The 22,072-nt window shown below is 35.7% G+C and overlaps 1 protein-coding gene across 17 annotated transcripts in view; it reads left to right on the top strand.

Moving 5' to 3' along the window:
* The window catches only part of SUPT20H (SPT20 homolog, SAGA complex component), a 29,588-nt gene that overhangs the window by 2,539 nt on the left and 4,977 nt on the right, over positions 1 to 22,072 (top strand). For 5 of the 17 annotated variants that reach the window (XM_088159581.1, XM_088159579.1, XM_088159578.1 and 2 more), the window contains 19 exons: positions 312 to 347; positions 1,462 to 1,520; positions 1,604 to 1,670; positions 2,973 to 3,102; positions 3,703 to 3,806; positions 4,339 to 4,455; positions 4,588 to 4,641; positions 4,845 to 4,984; positions 6,208 to 6,364; positions 6,447 to 6,503; positions 8,096 to 8,167; positions 9,047 to 9,204; positions 11,380 to 11,412; positions 13,325 to 13,436; positions 15,444 to 15,552; positions 15,795 to 15,953; positions 17,689 to 18,001; positions 19,003 to 19,157; positions 21,392 to 21,447. In XM_088159581.1, the coding sequence (XP_088015707.1) occupies positions 312 to 347; positions 1,462 to 1,520; positions 1,604 to 1,670; positions 2,973 to 3,102; positions 3,703 to 3,806; positions 4,339 to 4,455; positions 4,588 to 4,641; positions 4,845 to 4,984; positions 6,208 to 6,364; positions 6,447 to 6,503; positions 8,096 to 8,167; positions 9,047 to 9,204; positions 11,380 to 11,412; positions 13,325 to 13,436; positions 15,444 to 15,552; positions 15,795 to 15,953; positions 17,689 to 18,001; positions 19,003 to 19,157; positions 21,392 to 21,447 (2,088 nt within the window). Of the gene's footprint in view, positions 1 to 311; positions 348 to 1,461; positions 1,521 to 1,603; positions 1,671 to 2,972; positions 3,103 to 3,702; positions 3,807 to 4,338; positions 4,456 to 4,587; positions 4,642 to 4,844; positions 4,985 to 6,207; positions 6,365 to 6,446; positions 6,504 to 8,095; positions 8,168 to 9,046; positions 9,205 to 11,379; positions 11,413 to 13,324; positions 13,437 to 15,443; positions 15,553 to 15,794; positions 15,954 to 17,688; positions 18,002 to 19,002; positions 19,158 to 20,032; positions 20,182 to 21,391; positions 21,448 to 22,072 lie in introns of those variants that run through there. The other 12 variants (XM_088159590.1, XM_088159586.1, XM_088159588.1 and 9 more) reach the window with 8 other exon arrangements.

Below are 22,072 nucleotides of genomic sequence, written 5' to 3'. Positions count from 1 at the left end.
TCAGGTTTTCTAGTTGTCATCTCTAATTGTTTTGGTTAGTATTTGTTATTGCTTTTATTAGGTGTAATTTCCATTCCTACTTTTAATTCTAATTGCCTTTCATTGTTCTAAGGCTTGATAATTTAGCCAAGCCTCGCGATGCAGTTACATGAAGTTTTAGCTAAATTTAGTATGTGCCAAAGAATTGTTGAGCCCATCTTATAATTACAAATTCATATCAGTAGTATTAGGGTTATTGGGGTGTTTTTTAATGTGTGAGGATGTTAAAAAAAGTCATGTAATATCTAAAAAACCCTTTGTCGTTCTTGCAGCAACAAGCTTTAGAACTGGCATTGGATCGTGCTGAGGTAAGAAGCAGCTAAATTACTTGTTTGCACATAATTTACTGGTCTCAGAGTTGTAAAAATACAACAGCTATTTTTTTTTCCTGGAGAGCAGTAGGAAACCACCTTATGTAAATATGTATGTGTGTAATCACCTATACATGTAACGCTGAGTTTGCAGAATTCTCACTGAAATTGCTGTCATGTATTTGTCTCTTACCCATTCTACTGAGAACATCATCAAGTGCAATGGTGATAGACTGTGCAAGACTTGAGCATTCCCTTTTTAAACCAGCAAATCTGTGTGCTATGAAATAAGTAGGGCTCTACAGAGACACCTGGCAGAAATATATGGTAAAATCCTGTTTGTGTTTTTAAGGATGGTCCAGTGAGAATGAGGAAGCAAGTGCCTTCACATTTATGTTCTTTAATGCTGTCATCTGATATAACAGTTACCTTGAACCCTGTTATGGGAAATACATGTTCCTGTGGGAAAACCTCTCTTCACATAAATTCTGAACGAAGCTGTTAATTGAAATACTATAAACAATGGAGTTTTGGAAAAACCTTGTTATAATATAAATCAAATTTACTGGATGATGCTATCTCTTATTCTTTTTTTTTAATTTGAATGTTTAGTGTACATGAATTATATTTATAATGCACAGCTCTATAGAGAAAAAATAATGTCAATTTAAAAGGCAAAGGGAGAACTTCCTGAAATTATCATGTTGAAGAGTACTTGGTTTGTAAATGTTGTCAAGCCAGTGTGCATAAACTTGGTAGTACTTTAGCGTGTTAAGCACATTAATTTCAGTAGCGGTAGCTGAGTACAGCAGTGTAGTGGTAGTTACTACTGTAATTACAAGACCTGAGTGTAGAATCAAGACCTGGCATGGGACTGATGCCATAGCCATGAAATGCTGTCTTTGACAGCTAAATCAAGCTGTGTTCTGTTGATGACCGTAACATAAACCAAATGGTGTTTAGTGCACTTCTAGAACAGTCATGCACTATAACTGTTAATTACTTTCTGTGTACGTGGCATGCTGTCTGATAATGATGTCTAGTTGTGTGGTAACTAGAATTAAATTTCTTTGTAATATATGTTGGTTTTTTGTTTACTTTTCTCTTTCAGTATATCATTGAAAGTGCCCGTCAGAGACCTCCCAAAAGAAAATATTTATCCAGTGGAAGGTACTGAGAGTTTCAGTATTTAGTTTTTTGATAGCATTTCTTTGATTTAATTTTGGTTACATGTTGAGTCTTTTTAATTTCAGAAAATCTGTATTTCAAAAACTTTATGATTTATATATTGAAGAATGTGAAAAAGAGCCTGAGATAAAGGTAAGTGGAAATTGTTGAGAAGCTTTTAATTTCTGCCTAAACAGACAGGTTGAGAAAATACTTTGGTTTTATTTCCACTTGATTTCTTTGTTAAATGAAGTATAAACCCTTCTTACTATGTAGTTACCTAAATATAAGACTACATAATGTGAATAGTAAGGCCTAGACTGGCTTGAATGAGCTGTTCGTTCTGTCTTAATCTTGTGTCACCAAAGGGCACTCGTGTTCAAGTTCAGGGCCAATGTCAGTGCCATGTGCATTGCTGTCATTATCACAGTCAATTGCTTAGCATGACTGCCACGGCAAAAATGGGGATTATTTTTCAGACCCTGTGATTTTGTTGTAAATTCAGATTTATTTATCCAATTGCTGCTGAACTAAGAAGTTTGGTGAAAAATTTTCATAATAATAATTTTCAAACAGGCTTATCAGTGCTAAATATAAGGTGTAAAAGGCACAAATTACTTTGCTAAACTCTGAATGTCAAATTGAACAAGAAGAAAAAGCTGTGAAATCTGCTGTATTGCTGCTTTCAAGGAAGTAAAATGAATGAGAAGACAAATGACCACTTGGATTAATTCCCAATTAATGGTTGTACCCAGAGCTGGTATTCAGAGATGAAATATGGCCTCCAACCAGGGGCTGTAAAATTATTTGAGGTTTAGAATTCATTGTCTTAAGTTCTAAGAGGATTTCAAATGTTTCAATTTGTAGGATTTTTATGTAGTCTCTGGAACACGCCAAGTAATTACAAAAATCTGTTATACATCAAAAATATAGTTTTACAGTTAAGTAAGGGAATAGTCTATTGCTGCTGGATCAGAGTTCAGCAAATAAAGACAAGAAAATACAATTAAGAAAGCTTCCAAATGCTCCAGTTCATTATTTGAATCCTGAAGACATGCCTTCTTCTGTTAGGAATATCTGAAAGTACTAAATATTTTGTTGTTGTTATCAAACAATTTGTACTGGATTGATGATGTTCGTAGAAATGATACAAATAATAGTATATTGTAGATTTGCAACATTTTAACATAAGGTTATTCTTATTAACTCTTGTTGTCTGTGGATTTCCAGTTCTAGGGTTTGTAATTTGAGTGGGATTTTTTATAAAAATCTGTGTTATAAGAATGTGTGATAATACATAATATGTTTATTCTACTGAATACAGTACAATTAAATTTAACTGGACTTATTTAGATGTATAATTTGTCATGGATCTAAGTCACATTGTAGCAATTGTTTTTATTTCTGCTAATTATTTCACAGTATTATGTTCATGAGCAATGTTTACTTTTAAAGCAGAAGCTGAGACGAAACGTGAACTTACTTGAGAAGCTGGTTATGCAGGAGACGTTGTCATGTCTGGTAGTAAACCTCTATCCAGGAAACGAGGGTTATTCACTGATGCTCAGGGGAAAAAATGGTTCAGGTAATATTTTTCTCTTGAATTTTTAAAAATACTCAGAATGCTATATAAATTTTTAGAATGTGGTGCTGTTTACATTTAACTGTTTCACTTCCAACATAATTCTAGTGGAAGGTGGGAGAACAACCAACTGTACTTGAACTAAAAATTTATGTAAAGCTCTGAGCTGTTTTTCTACAGAGGAAATCTGTAGATGAGTCTTTTTGACTTAACCTTCCAGTCTCTTTTTTCCCCTTATTTTCCCTGGAACTATATATCCAAGTTTCTCTCACTTTAGGTTCCTTCCTGTCAAATTGTTTCTTTAACTGCTTCCCATGTCTAGATCTGTCTAGAGGCAGTTGTGTTCCATTTTGGTGGCATGCCATTTGTGTTGTCATGTGTAATCAGAGCATACATTATGTCACCTGGGAGCAAAAGCTAGCACAGTAAGAGCAAACTAAAACACTAAGAACAGAAATGGATATAAAAATTAATAGTATGCAAAATAATGGTATGGTGTGGATAGGTTTCTGCCAACCTTGTTTTTTCCTGTGGCACGTTTGTTTTAGATTTCTTAAGGTTTGAGCTTGAAAGGCAAAGATAATGTGTTTTGTTTAAATTCAGATTCTGAGACCATTCGTCTGCCTTATGAGGAAGGAGAGCTGCTTGAATATTTGGATGCAGAGGAACTACCGCCTATTTTGGTTGATCTTTTGGAAAAATCTCAGGTTTGAAATTTTTGTTTTCAAAAAGAACTTACGTATTGTACCCAGATAGACCTTGATTTTTTTGAGTGCTTCATATACGTGGTTGTAAGCACAAGACACTTATGCATACGAAACTGTAGTATTTAATGCCCCAAATAAATATTTTATTGATATATAGGAAAAGAAAGTACGTAGTACTGAGGAGAAGGAGATTAAAGAGAGATGTTTCACAGCCATGATTAAGGCAGTGGAACATCTTCAGCTCTGCTCTAGCAAGATGTCCTTTGTTCTTTGTCGTTATGGAATGTTTGGCATGGGAATTTTTTAAAATTGCATTGCTGGCATATGAGAATACTACATTTGAAGCTTGTATTTTAGGTATGTCTAGGACAAACCTGTCTATGTACATAGGCAAGACCACTGGTCTGAAAAACTCAGTCATGAGTTTTATTCCTAGTTTCACTGAATCTTATATAACAAACTTCTTTGTAGAGGCAGGGGAAGATTGATAAATGTTTGTTCATTCAAAAGCTGGTATTTTTCTTCCAACCAGGTTAATATTTTCCATTGTGGATGTGTCATAGCAGAAATACGTGACTATAGGCAGTCTGGTAACATGAAATCTCCAACGTACCAAAGCAAGCACATTCTTTTGCGACCTACAATGCAGGTAAAGAGAAGCCTTGAGTAATTTCTCAGTGTTACTGTAGTTCCTAGACTGGATGTGCAGTGTTATTGAACATATATTTAAAAATCCTGTTATTCAGTTGAAAACTAATTACGATTATATCTTTTTCCTCAGACTTTAATTTGTGATGTGCATTCTATAACAAGTGACAACCACAAATGGACACAGGTGGGTTAGAGGTTATTTAAAAACTTTACAGTCATATCATAAATACACAACAAAACAAAGATTTATCAGGTTTTTTTTATTTGTTTAATAATTTCTTTTTCAGTTTTTTCTAAGATAAAGTCTATACACATAGGTATATAGGAACTTGACTACTGTAAAAGTTTTCACATTTTTCTGTTTATTAATAGCTGTGTATATTACAGGAGGACAAACTCCTACTTGAGAGCCAACTTATTTTGGCTACAGCAGAGCCTTTGTGTCTTGATCCTTCAATAGCAGTGACCTGTACTACAAACAGACTCCTGTACAACAAGCAGAAGATGAACACTCGCCCCATGAAACGGTAATTTTCAATATGAAACATGTTTTCAAAGAAAAATGTAAGTAATGCTTTCTGTGAAAATGTAGCTCTTTGTATGTAATACCTACTTAAATAGGAACGTGTGAGAAACTATCAAGAAAATATATCATATTTTTAAGTGCTCAATACTGTATTATATTTCTGTTACTAGTAGATACTGTAGTATGCTTATTTTTGTATATCAAAGGAAGGTGTATATATATTTTCTTAACATAATCAGTTATATTCCAGTTTGGATTTGGGGGGTTTTTGCATAGATTTTGTGTAAGCAGAGTCAGATGGCAGCTCAGTAAACTGAAGTATATAAACAAATATGTTGCATATTCTTGAAAGCTATATATGAGTTTAATCCTGAACGAACTAATGAAAATAATTATCTGTATGTTTGACATCCAGACTAAACAGAAATGTAAGTGTATAAGAATCTTGGAAAAACTTAATGTGGTATGCATTATATACAAAATGCTGAAATTTTACTTTTGTGCATGGTTAGGCCCTTTTTTATTTCCACAGAAGTTTGAAACATTTGTTCAACATGTTTGTTCCACCACAAGAGTTGCATTTACTCTGTAAAAAGGAACTGTATTAACGTCACAATTACTGAAATATTTAAAACTAAATTTGCATTGAAATACTATGATAGTGCTAAACCGGTGGTAATTTCTAAAAATATGTAAATAATTAATTGGATCAAGCTGTCCTTGAAATTAAAGCTTGGTGGTCAACAAATATTCCACTAGAAAAATAGGAAAAAGGATTAAGTTAATGTCTAGTACAGCATTATTGAATCTATGAGTTTGTCATGAAACAAGGACTAGAGGGTAGTCACTGTCTTTGTAACCTTATAGTTGCAGAAGTAGGACAAAGATCATTTGATGGAATTGAAATTATGATAATACACAAATATTTTAAGCTTGGCAACTTCTTAATTACTCATTTTGATGATATACTTAAATTAGTAATTTAAAAAATAACCCCATTCTTAGTGCTGAAACAGATGAACAGAATAGTGGTATACTTTATAAATATGAAATCATGATTTCAGGTTGTACAGTGTAATCCAGAAAAGCAATTTTAAATTAGTATTAAAAAACCTATTAGTCTCCATGTAAGTAGCAGTTCCCTGCATATTTTTGTTTTATTACAAGGACAGTGGAGAATTTGATGTTGATGGTTTTATAAGCTTAGGTGTCATTTTGCCATAGGTGCTTCAAAAGGTACTCAAGGTCCTCTCTGAACAGACAGCAAGAAGTAGCTCACTACTCAACTCCACCTCAGCTCAGACTACTTGACTACTTGCAGAAAAGGAAGGAGAGGAAAGCAGCCCAGCAGTATGACCTCAAAATTTCAAAAGCTGGAAACGTAAGTGTTCTGAAAAGTAATGTCATATACTTCTAACTAATGAAACGATTTAATATATTAATTCTGCTTTTTCATCTTCCAGTGCGTAGATATGTGGAAACAGAACCCTTGCTACTTGACTGCTCCTTCTGAAGTAGATGTAAGATCACCAATTGTTATATATAATTAGCAATTAATTGAAATTGCATTATATGTAGAAGTGTCTAAGAAGCAACCAGTATCAAAGAATGACCTTTAATAAATGGGAGTGACTTTAACATTTGCAATTACTTTTCTATACTATAAGGTATAAACACAAGTTAAGTCACATTGTAATGTATTGCAGTTGTAACACAATAGTTTGGATTAAGTAGTCAGTACAAACAAATTGTTAGTATTGTTCTTCTGTGGGTTCAGTGAGCACATGTCTATTTGAAGTTGTCTGATGGTATGAAAACCAGAAAAGCAAATGAGGTTTGTAGATTGTTTAAAAATTAGTCACTTTCCATCTTGGTAGAAATTCCTGTCTCTTGATATGCTATACTATGGGACATTAATATTTTGAAAAGTTCTAAATTTTATACAGAGAATTCTAATTCAGAGTTGTTTAGTTCACTATGTGTGCATTTTACTCTTGGGGGCATTCATATTCTTATTATTCATATTATTCTTTCTGGCACTGCCAAAACACATGCTATTAGTGTACAGAAGAGACTCATAGAATATCTTGAGTTGGAAGGGACCTACAGGGATCATCATGTCCAACTCCTAGTCCTGCAGGAAATGATAACCCTCATAATCATACCTTGTGTCTTACCCAAATGCTTATTGCATTCAGTCAGGCTTAGTGCTGGGGAGCTGTTCCAGCACCCAGCCACCCTCTGGATGAAGAAGCTGTTAGTAATATCCAACCCAAACCTCCTCTGACACAACTTCAGGCCGCTCCCTCGGGTTCTGTCAGTGGTCACCCCAGGTAGTGCCTGCCTCTTCTCTTCCCCTCAGGAGGAAGCTGTAACTGCAGTGAGGTCTCCCCTCAGTCTCCTCCAGGCTGAACAGACCAGGTGACCTCAGCCATTTCCTCATGCAGCTTCCCCTCAAGGACCTTCACCATCCTCGTGGCTCTCTGAACACTCTCTAGTAGCTCCATGTCTGTCTTACATTGTGCACCCCAAACTGCTCCCAGCACTCGAGGTGAGGCTGCCCCAGCTCAGAGCAGAGCAGGACAATCCCTTCCTTTGCCTGGCTGTGATGCTGTGCCTGATGCCCCCCAGGACAGGGTTGGCCCTCCTGGCTGCCAGGACTCTGCTGACTCAGATTTGACTTGCCACCAACCAGGACTCCCTTCCACAAGTTTTCTCTGGTATACTGAGATTTTTCCAAGACTGTAGACTAGGCAAGGCTGTAGCTTTGGACATCAGGGCTGGCAAGAACGCGAATTTCACATGAAATGACAGTGTAAGTTTCTACAAAATAAACCTCCTCTTTTTTCACTTCAACTGTTGTACTTGACTTAACCAGGGTCTTTAGGAATTACTGTTATTGTAAAATTACTTAACCATTCCACATTGCAGGAAATGATTTCAATCTCTGCTCTGAAACCATGTTTCACTCTTCTGTTAAGTTTAACATAGCAAATATGGTATAACACTATAAATATAAAGTTCTGAAGGTTCTTCAGTTGAGTTTCTCTGAAGAAACATAGGGGATAACATAGGAGATTCTTTCTTTTCTGATCTCTCTATCTTCTCCAAGGTGGAAAAATATGCCAAAGTGGAAAAGTCTATCAAGTCTGATGACTCACAACCAACTGTCTGGCCAGCACACGTGAGTAATTTAGACCTTTGGCCAAACTTCACTGTCTCTAGTTACAATGCCTCTTATTTCAACAAAATCAATGTAATGTGGAATAATCTTCCCTCCCCCAATTTAATTACTCTTCCATGTGTTACAGAGACATGGGAAGATTACCAGAGATACTTGTAATTTTATACAGTAAAGCAAGCATGTGATCAGTCTGATTTCCTTAGATTTTCCAGAAATACAAGGATAAGCAATTTTTAATAAAGAAAGCATCATCATTTACATGGAGCAGAACTCTGCACAACAAATTGCTTTCTTTACTCAAACACTCAAAGGCTGATGAAAAAGAGCTTCATTGAAATCAAACTGTTAAATTTTGAAAGAGATTAATATTAAATGCGTCTTACAAAAAAAAACTCTTTCAGCAATGTTTAAATTGAACCTTAAGATTTTTGGCACAAACTATGTGGTTTGATTAGAAAAAGTAATTTAATATCATTTAATATCATATTAATAATAATTAATTCATTGATTAGTTAGGTGATTAAATCACATAATTGATTAATTTTTTGTAATTTCAGAAACAAGGTATTATCTTTATTAGCAGCATGTATCATGATATCTTTGTAGTTGCCTGTTGGAAAAAAGTAATACTTCCCTGTAGAGCTTAATATTCAGCTCTTTGTGTTTTTAACAGATGATAAATCCTTTTCTTCTCATCCTGTTAATGTAACTTCTGGAATCACTTTCGTTTTAGATAATACACCCCTTCTTACAGAGTGTTACTTTTAGAGTTACTTACAGAATGTTTCTTACTCTGTATTTTATATGGGGCTGGTCTGCTTTACTTGCTGTTTCGGCTAAGGCTTGTTCAAGACTTACTAGGTCATTCTGTCTTTTTAGGAAATGAAGGATGATTATGTGTTTGAATGTGAAGTTGGTAATCAGCTTCAAAAAACAAAACTGACCATTTTTCAGTCTCTTGGCAATCCCTTGTACTATGGTAAAATTCAGACACTGAAAGGTGATGAGGAAAATGACAACCTATTAACTCCATCACAGTAAGTTACATGTTCTTTTTTAAACTATGCTGTGATCAATAGGTGGAGGAAAACAAACATCACTTACCATTTTCAGTCACAAAAATGCTCTAGAGCTAGAAGTCTGATTTAAGATTTTTTTTAACCAAAATACCCAAGCCAAAATGTGTAAAAGCAACCATCATATTTCAAATGTACTTTTATGTTAAATTAGTACATTCTTTTACATTAAAGATACACTGATCTTGTAAAGATACACAAGACCACCAGCAAATCCAATCATGAAAATTGTGGAGACACTATGAGATGTTGTTGCACTCTTTTTTGGTGATACTTAGAATTTTGATTGTTCTCAAAATTTGCCTGAAGCTATGGAAGTGTTAAGACATGACTATATTCTGTTTACTCTTAAATCAAATTGAATTAAATAAGTGAAGAAAAATGTGAGCTTCTAAGAAGCTTCATTGTTTGGAATATGCTGGTTTTGGCTGTGGTTCTACAAATATTTCTAGTTCTTGGCTCTTTTTGTTATACGTACCAGATTATTTGTGTGGAGGAACCCATGCAGCAGAGTAGAGCCTATAAATTTCAGTAAGGCAAGGAGCAGTGAGATTGAGCAAACCTTTTAGTTCTGCTAATGAAAACTATTTTTATCTTCTAGTATGTAATCATTCTCTCATTTTTTATGAAAATCCTAAAACATCCTGTGTATTAAGAATATTTTATCCCTAGACTTGAGCTATTTACTGCTTGTTTCCATACTGTTGTGGTTCAACCCCAGCTGGCAGCTAAGCACTATGCAAGCACTCACTCCTTCGTCCCCCAACCTCCCTGGTGGGATGGGGAAAAAAAATAACAAGGGTAAAAGTCAGGAACCATCTGGATTGAGATAAGGGCAGTTTCATAGGTTGAGGAAAACCCACACAGGCAAAACAAGGAATTAATTCACCACTTCCCATGGGCAGGTAGGTGTTTGCCTGTGTCCAGAAGGGCGGGGCCCCGTCACACCTGATGGTTACTGGGAAAGACAAATGCCTTCTCTTTAAATGCTTCCTCCACCCCTCCTCCTTTTTGCCCTGGCTTCATATGCCAGGTGGTGCCGTTTGGCATTGAATGTCCCTTCCTTTGGTCACTTGGGGTCAGCTGCCTTGTAATGTCACTTCTTTTACACCCCCAGCCCTTTTGCTTGTGAGAGACCTTTGTTGGTACTGCTCAGGAATAGCTAAAACACTCATGTATTACCAACACTGTTTCTAGCACAAATCCAAAAGAGCCCTGTGTCAGCTACCATGGGGAAAATTAACTCTAGCCCAGCCAAAACCAGCATGCATACTTAGTACTGATTTTCCTGGAACAACAGTGCTAGCTTAGTTGTGTCATAAGGCTGGGAATCAAATTAATTTAGAGGTAATATATACCTGGAGGGTTTTGGAAATCATTGCTAAGACACTCATAACTAAATTTCATCAAAGCCTGGATAACTTGTCCTTGGCAAACTGTCATATGAAATGAAAGGTAAATAAGGAGTGAAGAAGAAGGTAAATAAGAAGTAAATGTTTTTGTTGTTCAGTAAAATAAAATGGTTTTTTAATATTTTTTTCTTTTTGGAGCTAGAGAAAGTTCTGTAAAGTTAAAAAACACAGTAATAAGTTTGCAAGCCGTGTTATGCAAAAGAGAGGTACTTACTTAGGATGTCTGGAAAATCATGGAGAATTGGAATTGGCATAAGTGAAATCAAGCAATGGAAACTCAGTGTTTGTTAAAATCTTACACATAAGGCTGTTTTTGACCTCCCCTCAGCACACTTGTATTTCAGTCTGAGTGTACTGATATGGTGTTGATTTATACATAACTTTTCCTTTGTACTTTTTACACTAATAATTCTGTAGCAGTTATTCGCTTCCATTTTTTTTTAAATATGAAATCCAAAACTTCTGTATTCTGCCTTTTGCTTTGTAGGTAATTTACTGTCAGAGGAGACCATATTAGATCATTGTGTATATTGTATATATAGTTAGGAAGTCAGGAGTGTATTTCAAATACTGAAAATGATAGTCCATTGAATGGATACGTTATCATTTGTATTTTGAGCAAGTATGAAAAAAACACAGCACTGCCATTTGTTTGAAGCCTTGTGATTATAAAAATATGTTCTTTTAGCCGAATTCATGACTGAAAATGTACTTTACATTTTAGGTTCCTTATTGGTTCGAAGACTGATGCTGAAAGGTAAATTAATATAGTTTGTACAGCTATTTGACTTGATGACAAATAATAAATTTTGTTCCTTTTTGGCAGTTATGACTGCCAGTGTTACGGTTATGGAAACAGATGCAGAAGAAATGAGGAAAAATAAGAGGAATTAGTCATCATATCAAGAAGTAGAATAGTGTGTAGTTTCTGTATTTAACAAGCAAGGAAGAATAGAGGACATCAAATACGTGAGTATACCTGAACTCTGAGAGCACTTAGCAGTAATTTCATCCTGACATTTGGTATGGTAAATTAGCAATCATGGAAATGCTTCATTTGAACTTGTCGTTTGAAGCATAATCTAGGATTTAAGATTTATACACCGTAGTTGTGTGTATTGTGCATGCCTTAGTTCAGCTTTCCTAGAGAAGCAAGCAATAAAAACAGTTTTTCAGTATATTTTAGTTGTAGGATGAGTAGGAGTAGCAATTCAGGGATAACTGAGGCAGCAAAATAAGTGGTTTTTAAGTGTTTGTCGGCATGTATCACATTAGATTGCCTGTGCATAGAAGCACAGAGCCTTTAAAAAGCAGCCTCTGTTAGAGCCAGTTGTGGTTTTGTGCCTCCAGAGGATACCTCTGGCTGATGTACCTGCCATAGCTCTCACCCCATGCACCCTTATGTGCCTGGCAGGGAATTGATTCTTTGATTTGATCAAAAATCAGTAATAATGTTCTTTTTTTAAATAGGTAATTTTGATCAAGAAACTCTTTGCTTATATTCTCTCCTGCCTGCATTGGGCTGATACTTTCGCTGCTTGTTCTGTAAGCTGAACTGGGGAGATTGGCTGGCTGAAAAGTAAAGCAACAATATTACAAGAACCTAGTTTTAACTGGGATTGATTTCCTGATTGTGTTTGTCACTGGGTTTGCACAAGTCCTTTCATCAGAATAAGGAGTGGGGTTTCAGGGACAAGGACAAGAAGAAACAGTAGAGGAGTGCAGGACCACCTTTTTGAGTACATGGCGTTTTACTACCCTGATTCCACCAATTTTGTCAGTCTAAAGTCTAATTGCTAAAAAAAGTGCACTGCCCCCTTTCCTCTGTCATGTGTGCCCTTGCTTGTGTCTGCATTAGTCAGGTAACAGCATATGACAGAAGCAGAGCTATATCAAAATAAAGAGTATTTCATCGCATTTAGACGTGAGATTATGGAAATACTCTAACAGGTTTTCACTGAGGTCCAGTCTGCTAGAGTGTAAGTGACCACAGCACTTCAGCTTTATATTGCAAGGTCATTTTGTATATTCCACTCATGTTTGTGAAACAGTATTCCCTCAACTTGGTTGTCTTAGATTAGTAGAGATGTAGTATTTGATTCAGTTTGATAGAACAGTATTGTAAACTTGTTTGCCTGATGCTTTTTCAAATGTCTGTCATAATGCTCACAGAGGAGTGATTGTTCAGCCCTTGCATTTAGACTCCTCACCTGACACAGACCTCAACCTGAAGGAGGGTTGACTGTTTCACAGGCAGCATAACCAGAAGAGACAATTTTTATAAAAGATCCTAGACCTCTGTGAAAAAGGGGAAATGGGATCCTGTTGACTGGCATCCCAAAGATCTGAAGTTGCTTTTGGGAATGGAACTGTTCTATTGTTTTCTGTATTCCTCCAAAAAGAGTGTTTCTTGTACTGCGTTTTGCATTAGAAAAAAAAAAAGAGAAGTTAAAATGGAATAAATCTAAGAGCCTAGGAATATAATGTAGAAAGATACAAAGAGGTATAACTATGTTTTGTATATGTACATATCTGTGTTACATAGAGATATGCTTACATAATATAGAAAATATATGACTATAACATATACAATTACGTGTTTATCTATCAGTGTCTACTTTGGACGTTCAAAGTTGTTAAACTTTTTATGTCCTCATTGTTTGTTTCAGGGTGGTGAACCAGTACCAGGAGTTAGTGGAAAATGAAGCTAAATGTACTGTGAAGATATTTCATAATTCAAGTGGATCAGTCAGTCATCTTTCTCCAGGGAAGGAAATGGAAGTGAGTTTATCAAGCTACACACTTCTTTTATTTGCACTTAATTATTGAATTATAATTCTTGCAATCCACATTTAACAGTAAAATAGCCTAAAAATGTCATCCTGAATAAATTTTTAAATGCATTATGGTCACGATCATTCAATGGGAGTATATTAGAAAAATTAGTGGAAAGCATTTATGTTTTCAATGTTCAAATGTTTCTTCTAGCTGTTTTGAGGGGTGGGGGTTGGCTGTGTATCATGTAGTTAGCTCCAAAGTTTTGTTCTAGCATTTTCCCTGTTCAAGTGAACCTTTCTTAGGGCAGTATAGTAAAATTCAGCTGTGTGTCTTGTTTTGCAGGTCAGTAAACACAGAAGCAGATGGAGTAGCTGAACTTCTTTTACCTTTAGAAATTCAAATTGTTTCCTCTTCAATTTGAAGAGGAAAACTTAAAAAAAAAATACAAACAAAAGAAACAAAAAGTCAAAGGCAAAAAATCCCCTCAAATGTACAAAAAAAAAACAGCAAAAAACCTCCAGAATACAAACTCCAACAACTTTAAAGTGTGTATGTTTACATGCACACACATTTCTACATTTCCAGTATCAATTCTTGTATTTCCAAATTTTCCTCCCTGTTAGCACTGCCTTGTTTCTCACTTGCTGCCTCTGGCTTTGCAGTGACCCGTATATTATGCTCCAGGTAGTAAATGAGATTTCTATCCCCTGGGGTATTTCCTTTGGGATATGAATGTTTCTGTGTATGTGTGCACACATACAGACATGTACATGCATGTGTGTATATATACATTAAAATCATATACTAAATGGGGTGGAAGGGTACTTGCCAAAGTCAACTTGTCTGCCTGTCCAAGTCCTCACCAAAAGCTGGACAAGAGTTCCTCAGCTTACTGTATTTAATGATCTAGTCACCATTGGAATGGGGCACTGGTCTTTATTTGCAAAATCAAGAAAGCAGATTTTAATAGAAAACAGAAAGGTAGTCCTCAGAATTTTCCTCAGAAGATTCTTTTTATAAGCAAACAATTAGAAACATGTAGAGGAACTGTCTCTTATTACTGAGAATCAGTGGAAGTTAAGCTCACCGAAAAGGGTGATTCTGCACAATGCTCTGATTTCTTAGCTTATGCACATTTAATTGAGGCTCCAGTATTGAAATATTCCATGCACTATATTGCCAGCCTCATTTCCTTGCTTATATTTGCAAACTGTATGTTTGTTTAAACATTACTTTAATTTATGGATATCTGTTACAAGGTAAAAACACATAGACTGTAACTGTAAATGCATTTCACTGTTGAGTCTTTTGACAGTGTCAGCTATTGGAATTATGAATTTAGGGTCTGTTGTGAATGGCTGAGAACTATAGACACGAGTAGGTGAAGTAGATACATGTTCAGACAACCTGATAATTAGGATATAAGAACAAACAAAAAGGCTGTATCTTCCCTCTAAGCATACAGAGTTCTGGTCCCACTGAAGCCAGTGGGGAAATGTGTCTTGATTTCTCTGCATTCAGAATTTTCCTGAATTTATTTGAAATCCTCCTCCCAGAATGAAGAATTCTCATCCTGTTCTTTAAGTCTGTCTTGGTTGAAAATGGCAGGTATATACAGAATGAATGAATGAAATTATGTAATTTTTCAAGTAAAACCTAAATGTTTTTATTATTTCAAGTGTATTTGTCACTTTAGTGTTTGTGAAAATTACTACAAAAATTTCCAGAATTATGGAGAAAAGTGAAACTTTAATTATTTTACTTATTTCTTTGCTCGGTTTAGATTTTTACTAGCACTTTGGTGCTGCTTCTTGATGGTAAAGACTCTAAAGAGAGTTCACCATAGGTTTTGGTATTTTTTACATAAATACATAACATCTGAAATTGCTGAAAGGAATTTTGTTGTTGTTCTGAGAAGCCTTAATAAAAATCAATTGAATTGTCTTTTCTGTCAACTGTATGAAAGCTCTTATTATTGCTGTGGTAGTGTTAATTTCTCTTTCCTCCCAGCAGCCGGAAAGTGTATCAGGCTCTGTTCAGTCTTCAGTACTGGGGAAAGGTGTGAAACACCGACCTCCTCCCATCAAATTACCTTCAAGTTCAGGAAGTAGCTCTTCAGGTAATTATTTTTTGACTCAAACGTCTCATTTTAACATGTTCTGCCTGTTGTAAAATGACAGGATATTCCTTTAGTAAAGATTTAATTTAAAAATGCCACCATCTTATCTGTGAGAAGAGCATGGGGTTTTTTTTGGTTTTTCTTTTTTTATTTCTAATTATATTGTTCACAAAATTGTACCCTAATATTCAAGTTAACATGTACTCACCGAATAGTAATGTATTTTAATTATGCTTTTTCAGGTAGTATTTTTAGTTCACAACAGTCAAGTGGCCATCTAAAATCCCCAACTCCACCTCCTCCTTCTAAGCCTCCTGGTCTTTCTCGGAAACAATCTATGGATCTTAATCAAGTTAGCATGCTCTCTCCAGCTGCCATGTCTCCTGCGAGCTCTTCACAAAGTGAGTCACGACCTAAATTCTCCATTAAATCTTAGGCTTTTGCATAAATGCTTCCTGAGATAAACTTCTTAACCTGTGGAATGATGAAACTTAAGTGTACAGTGTACCCTAAATTGTATAAGTTGTGCAGCTTTAGGCAGGTCTCTTGTTCACTGTATGTATTTTATGTTTATTGTAACTGTGTTCGTTTTCTGTATATATATGTATGCACCCTCTGTGTATACGTTTTAATACATTTTATGCAATTAGCATGATCTCCTCATATATGAAAGGCTGGTAGATGATGTGATGAGATAAAATTCCAAAGTGTAGATTTTTTTTCCTCCAGTGTAAAAACAGTATGTTAGATCAATTTGCCTTTACATAATTTAAGCATCTGGTTTTTTAAATGTTATAGGAGCTGGTGCAGTTGTGTATCTATGTATGTATATAATCTGATCAGTCCCGAGGTGATGATACAATAAACGATAAGATGATTTTTTAAAAACACTTCTACACTGTTTTACAAATCATTGCTGATTGCAAGTGTGGTGGTGATGCTGCTGATGATAGCACCATATTCTCAGGCGTTAAAATACAAATTTCAATTAGAAGTGACATCCTAGTTAAAGTATTTTCATTAACACTGACAGGATCATTGTAATCATAGCTGTAGATCATGAACGTTTTCTAAAGCATGTATGTGTCTTGAGCCATTTTGTGAACAGATCTGTACAAAGGGGAAACCATAGCTGCAGCTTCTCAGTTTTTTATGAATAATTGTATACTGCACATTCCAGTATCCTGCATGGTATTATAATACGCTTTTTGCATTAAATAATTTAAAATCTGGGTAGCTCAAAAGGTGTAACTTTTCTGCCTTCTTGTTTTGCACAAGATAAAAAAGAAAACTTAAAAAAGTTTTCTTCCAAAATATTGACTGGTTTTATGTTAGTATTATGAATTGTGTAAATCTGCTGCACACAGTTACTTTAAGGCTCTGGTCACCATTCATATTTATTTCCTTTCTTTCTGCAGGACATGAAAGCTAAAAAAAAAAAGAAAATCAAAAACAAACAGCTCAAGCTTTTGGGGGGTTTTGTTTTTTCTATTGATAGACTTTGCCTACTGCATCCACAACAAATATAGCTGTATGTGCTCCATTTAAGCAGAGGGAATTACACAGTAGCTTTTAAAGATGCAGTATTATCCTCTGGTTCTTAAATATTAGATAGTTGTTTTTTATTTGGTCAATACTTGGAAAATGGCAGTTTGACTATCTGATGAAATTTAGACCAGCCCCATGATTATTGAAATTGTACATGATCTTGCTGACTCTCTTGTTTTCCATGACATGATTTTAACACAACCTATTATGCAGGCAGTATATGGATACTATTTGTGTAACAGTTTAGGACAAACATTAATTAGGTTAAAATGGTCACTAAGAAGTTATTTTAAATATTCCTGAATGGAATTACAACTTAATGTATGATAGATTATGGAAGCCTTAAAGCAAAATAGAAATTGATGTATGCCACAAGGAATGAAGCATGGAGAATGGATTTTCTTTGTGATTATACTGCATCCTTAACAATGAGTGTGTGCTGCAACACTTGTCATGTAGAAATTAACACTTGCAGTCTAAAAAGTGGAAGAAATTGTCAGTGCTAAGTAAGATTCCATTAACCTTATTATACAAAAAGGACTGGCCTTTTATAACAAACTAGCACTTTTTATTTTTCTCAATGAGCAGGGTCTGGAACTCCTAAATCATCTACTCCTACTCCAACCAACACCCCTTCATCGACCCCACACCCTCCTGATGCTCAGAGCTCAACTCCTATTACCCTTCCTGCCACCCCTACTCCCCAAGATTCAGGCTTCACCCCTCAGCCCACTTTGTTAACCCCGTTTGCTCAGCAGCAAATGTCTCTGAGCCAGGCACTGCCTGTAATGACCATTCCTCTTTCCACCATGGTAACATCCATTACTACAGGAACAACCTCCACCCAGGTCATGGCAAACCCTGCAGGACTTAACTTCATCAATGTAGTGGGCTCTGTGTGGTAAGTCTTCTGTTATGATGGTTTCTTAATTTGCCATGCAGATTGGTTGGTTGGTGGGAGGGGGTGTGGTCCAGGACTGTCCACCATCCATTAGGGGAAATATTTTTAGGCTCTGCAATACAAAAAAGATCACTCACTTTGTAATTACAAACTGAAGAGCCACTAGAAACTATTTGTATTTCTCAAATAGAAGGCACCTACTAATAGATTATTTAAAAGACCTATTAAGAATATTGCTTTCATCTTTTTGAAGTCTTATAGGTTCATTTGTTAAGGCTTTATCTCAATTTAAGTGATTTCTGAGGTTTTGCTCTGTAAGTTTGAAACCTTTTTTTAATTAATCAGAGAAGAGGTAGAATATCATATGCAGACCAATCTAAATGAAAAATGGGAACAGCTTTGTTTCTGTCAATTTAAAAAAAGCATTGAGGTGAAACGCTCTTTGATCCTTAAAACTTTTGTGGTTTGAAGAAAATAATAAATGCTGTCAAGAATAGATTGCGTGGTATAACGTGAACTGCTTTTTAAATTAAGGAAAATTCTGTGATTACAATGGTCAGTGTAAGACACATAGTGTGCTTCAATGCAGGTATCATACATTCAAATTGTCCAGCTAAGGTGTTCAGCAGCTGGTCACTGTTGATAAATTGGACTTTTTTTTATGGGGCAAAAAGAAAATGCAAACCTGTTCTTTTTATGATAGTGTAACCATTTTGAAGACTGTTGACCTTTTAGTATTTCTAGAATGAAAGGACCGCTTGTGGTTTATTTTTATCAGTTGATAGCAAAGAAGAAAAAAAATCCGTTTGTGCTCATAATATGAAATATTTGTTATGCTCTAGGCCAAATTATTTTTTTAAACTGCATTGATGCTTTATGCATAGTCCCATAATTTACAGCAAGCAACTGATGTATTTACCATGAGACAGAGGACAACAATTTAGTTATTCACATTTCCTTGTGCCGCTTGGGTTTGATGTGTTGTCTTTCCTCTTCTACAGTGGAGCACAGTCACTGATGAGTGGTTCAAACCCTATGTTGGGGTGCAACACTGGTGCCATAGCCCCTGCAGGTATAAATCTGAGTGGCATTTTACCCCCAGGAGGTCTGGTACCAAGTGCGCTGCCCGCTGCAATGCAATCTGCCTCTCAAGCAGGTCAGTGTGACTGAGTGGAAAAGCCACCCTTCAGACAGGGACAGTGTGAAAACATTTTGTGAGAAAAATGGATTGAAGTGGCCATTGTGTGAGGAGATGGTGTATTTGATGGCTGGAGCTCAGGAACAACATGCATGTTTTTGCATTCAAGATGTAGGCTGTGTTGGAGATTGAGGCTGTTTTTTGGTGAGCTAGGCTGGGGATACACAGTCAAAACCTGGCTTGTTTGGTGTTCTCAGTAAGAAATTTGAGAGAAACTCCAAATTCAAATGCAATTTTGATAATATTGACTGCCAGAAAAAAGGCATGATTGAATTTAGAGGCCTCACTTTTTTAAATGTGTAGGGCATTTTATTCTGGCCGCCGTACTACTTTATTCTTGTACAACAATTAATTAGTTCCTTATTGCCAACAAATGCAACTATATAAAACTTAAAAGCAGAATTAAAATTATCAGTTTATTTTTCCTGAACATACAATAAAGAAAAAAAGTCTAATGTATGATTATAGAATGATAACAGTAGAAAGCTTCAAGATACCCATCCCTTATGCTAAGAGTCAAATTTGTCTAAACCATACTGAAGCAATGTTTATCTAAACTGTCTTTAAATACCTTCACTAAAGAAGATTCCAGTCTTCTTCAGTAGCTGTTTGGAGTGGTTCATTATCCATGCAAAATGTTTCCTTCTAATTACAGTGCATCTCTTAAACTGCAATTTTTTTTTTCTCCTATACCTTTCAGATGTGACAAATAGTTGTTCACTCTTTCTCTTTACCTTCTAAGTATCAAACATGCTGTCATGTCCCACATTTGTCTTCTCTCTCTGATAGGTCGTATTTTTCAAATCTTTCATAATCCTGTCACTCTTTTCTAGACTGTCCAATATGCTTACATCCTTCTTAAAATGTGATAACCAAAACGGGACACAAGCCTGAGCTTGGCTGATTTACCACTGTGGAGTACAGCAGAATAAATGCATCTCATCTCTTTCACAACATTCCTGTTAACATTTCCCCAAATGAGGTCTGCCTATTTTTTATCTGTATTTTTTCAACAGCATTACCTTAACATAAGAATGGCTTTACTGGTTTAGGCCAAAAATCCATCCAGTCTATATTCTGTTCTGACAGTTGCCATTAGAGGATACTGGGGAGTGTTTGAGATGAGGCAAAAGTGCGAAATGAAACTTTCCTTGTCTACAACTGTACCTCTTCTGGCAATCTACAGCTTTGAGACTTTCTCAGCTGAAGAATATCCACATGGATCTTTGTGCTTAATATCCTGTGCTAGATTTCTAGTCTGTGGATTTATCCAATTGGTTTTTGAACCCATGTGTATTTTTGGAATCTACAGCATCTTGTGACAGTGCATTTATAAGTGTAAACTGTGTGAAGAGGTTCTTTCCTTTTGTGTGCTCTGTAGTTTGATATGGATGATTTGGATATGTTTGTGACCTACTGTAACTTCTCATGTCCTTTCTTGCTGTATAGACACAAAGATAGTTACAATTTTGTACTTGGTCATTTGTCTTTAATTCAGTGTTACTGAGTTTGGACCACTTCTTCAATTCACGAGGATCGCTTTTAGTCTACTTCTGTCCTTTCAAGCACTATCAAACTCTGCCAGATGGTGTCACAGATTTGTACATGCTGTGCTGTCACCCACACAACAGATGCAAGTAGTGAGCTGAGCTAGGTCTGTGCAAGATCTCCAGGGCTTCTGTTTGATAGCTGCTGTCTTACTGGAGCATTGCTCAGATTTGGGATGGGATTGTTTTCTGATAAAGATTGATAAGAGTGTAGTACTTCATTGAGCCCTTGGACTTTTTTGGGTTTACTGTACAAACAGTAGAACTTTTTAAAGGCAGAAGAAGGATCACTGAAAAGTATCTGCTGTGGTGTTCTCCACAATCACCTTTGTGTAACAGGGTATAGTGTTATGTCGTGATACAGATTTCTTTCCATTTAGTCATCTCTTGTGCACTTTGAGTCCAAATAACTATGAACTGCATTATGAAAAATGCAGCATTGTATTCACTTTACATTTAATTTTTGCTTCTGAGTATTACACTTGTATTATTATACACTTAATACTAAGTTTACACTTAATTTACACTTGCCAGATTTCCAGCTTCCAGATGTTTAGAAATAGTCCCAGTAGAAGGGTGTACTGCAAAACACAAATACAACTGAGTAAAAACTCACTACTAATAAAAAGATGTTTTCTTTAACAGGCAGCCCATTTGGTTTGAAAAATACATCAAATCTTCGGCCCTTAAATCTTCTACAGGTAATTGATATATTTAGACACAATAATAATGATAATTTCTTACCTTTCTGTAGAGACCCGCTTAGTGCTGCTTCCCGCACTGCCCCACACAGATCTTTGGAGCCAGTTGGTCAGACCATTTACTGCAAATCTTAATTGCTGATTTAATAGGCTTAGAATAAAAGACTACTTCCATAGAGATACCAGGTGGAAGTTATATTCCTAGCTCAGAGAAAAACAGATGATTCTCAGTAACAATATAAAGATGCTGACATTCAGATTCAAAAGATTAATTCTAAAATACAATGTTTCAGGATTTGCCTAAGGCTTCATTGCAGATCATTCTTTATACTAAAGTTATAATTATACTATACAAAACAGTGTAGGAGAATCACTCAGAGGTTATATGTAGGATGCCTAAAAGGCAAGCTCAGCATGCACAGGTAGGTGCAGTAGTAGGTGTAAAGAGTTTTTGGTAATGGAAATGAAAATTCATGTAAGGTAGGGAGTTTAGAAGGCCTGTAAATGCTTTCTTTGCACTAAGCATACATACAGATAATAAACATCTGCTCATGTTTGTATGTCAGAGTTGCATTTAAAAGTGGAACAGGGATTGTTTGTGGAATGGGATGGAGTTCCAGACCTT

This window comes from Sturnus vulgaris, chromosome 2 (assembly GCF_052056855.1).
Source record: "Sturnus vulgaris isolate bStuVul1 chromosome 2, bStuVul1.hap1, whole genome shotgun sequence".
Classification (NCBI taxonomy): Eukaryota; Metazoa; Chordata; class Aves; order Passeriformes; family Sturnidae; genus Sturnus; species Sturnus vulgaris.
Note: the sequence above shows the minus strand (reverse complement) of the source record. Positions and strands in the feature narration are given on the sequence as shown.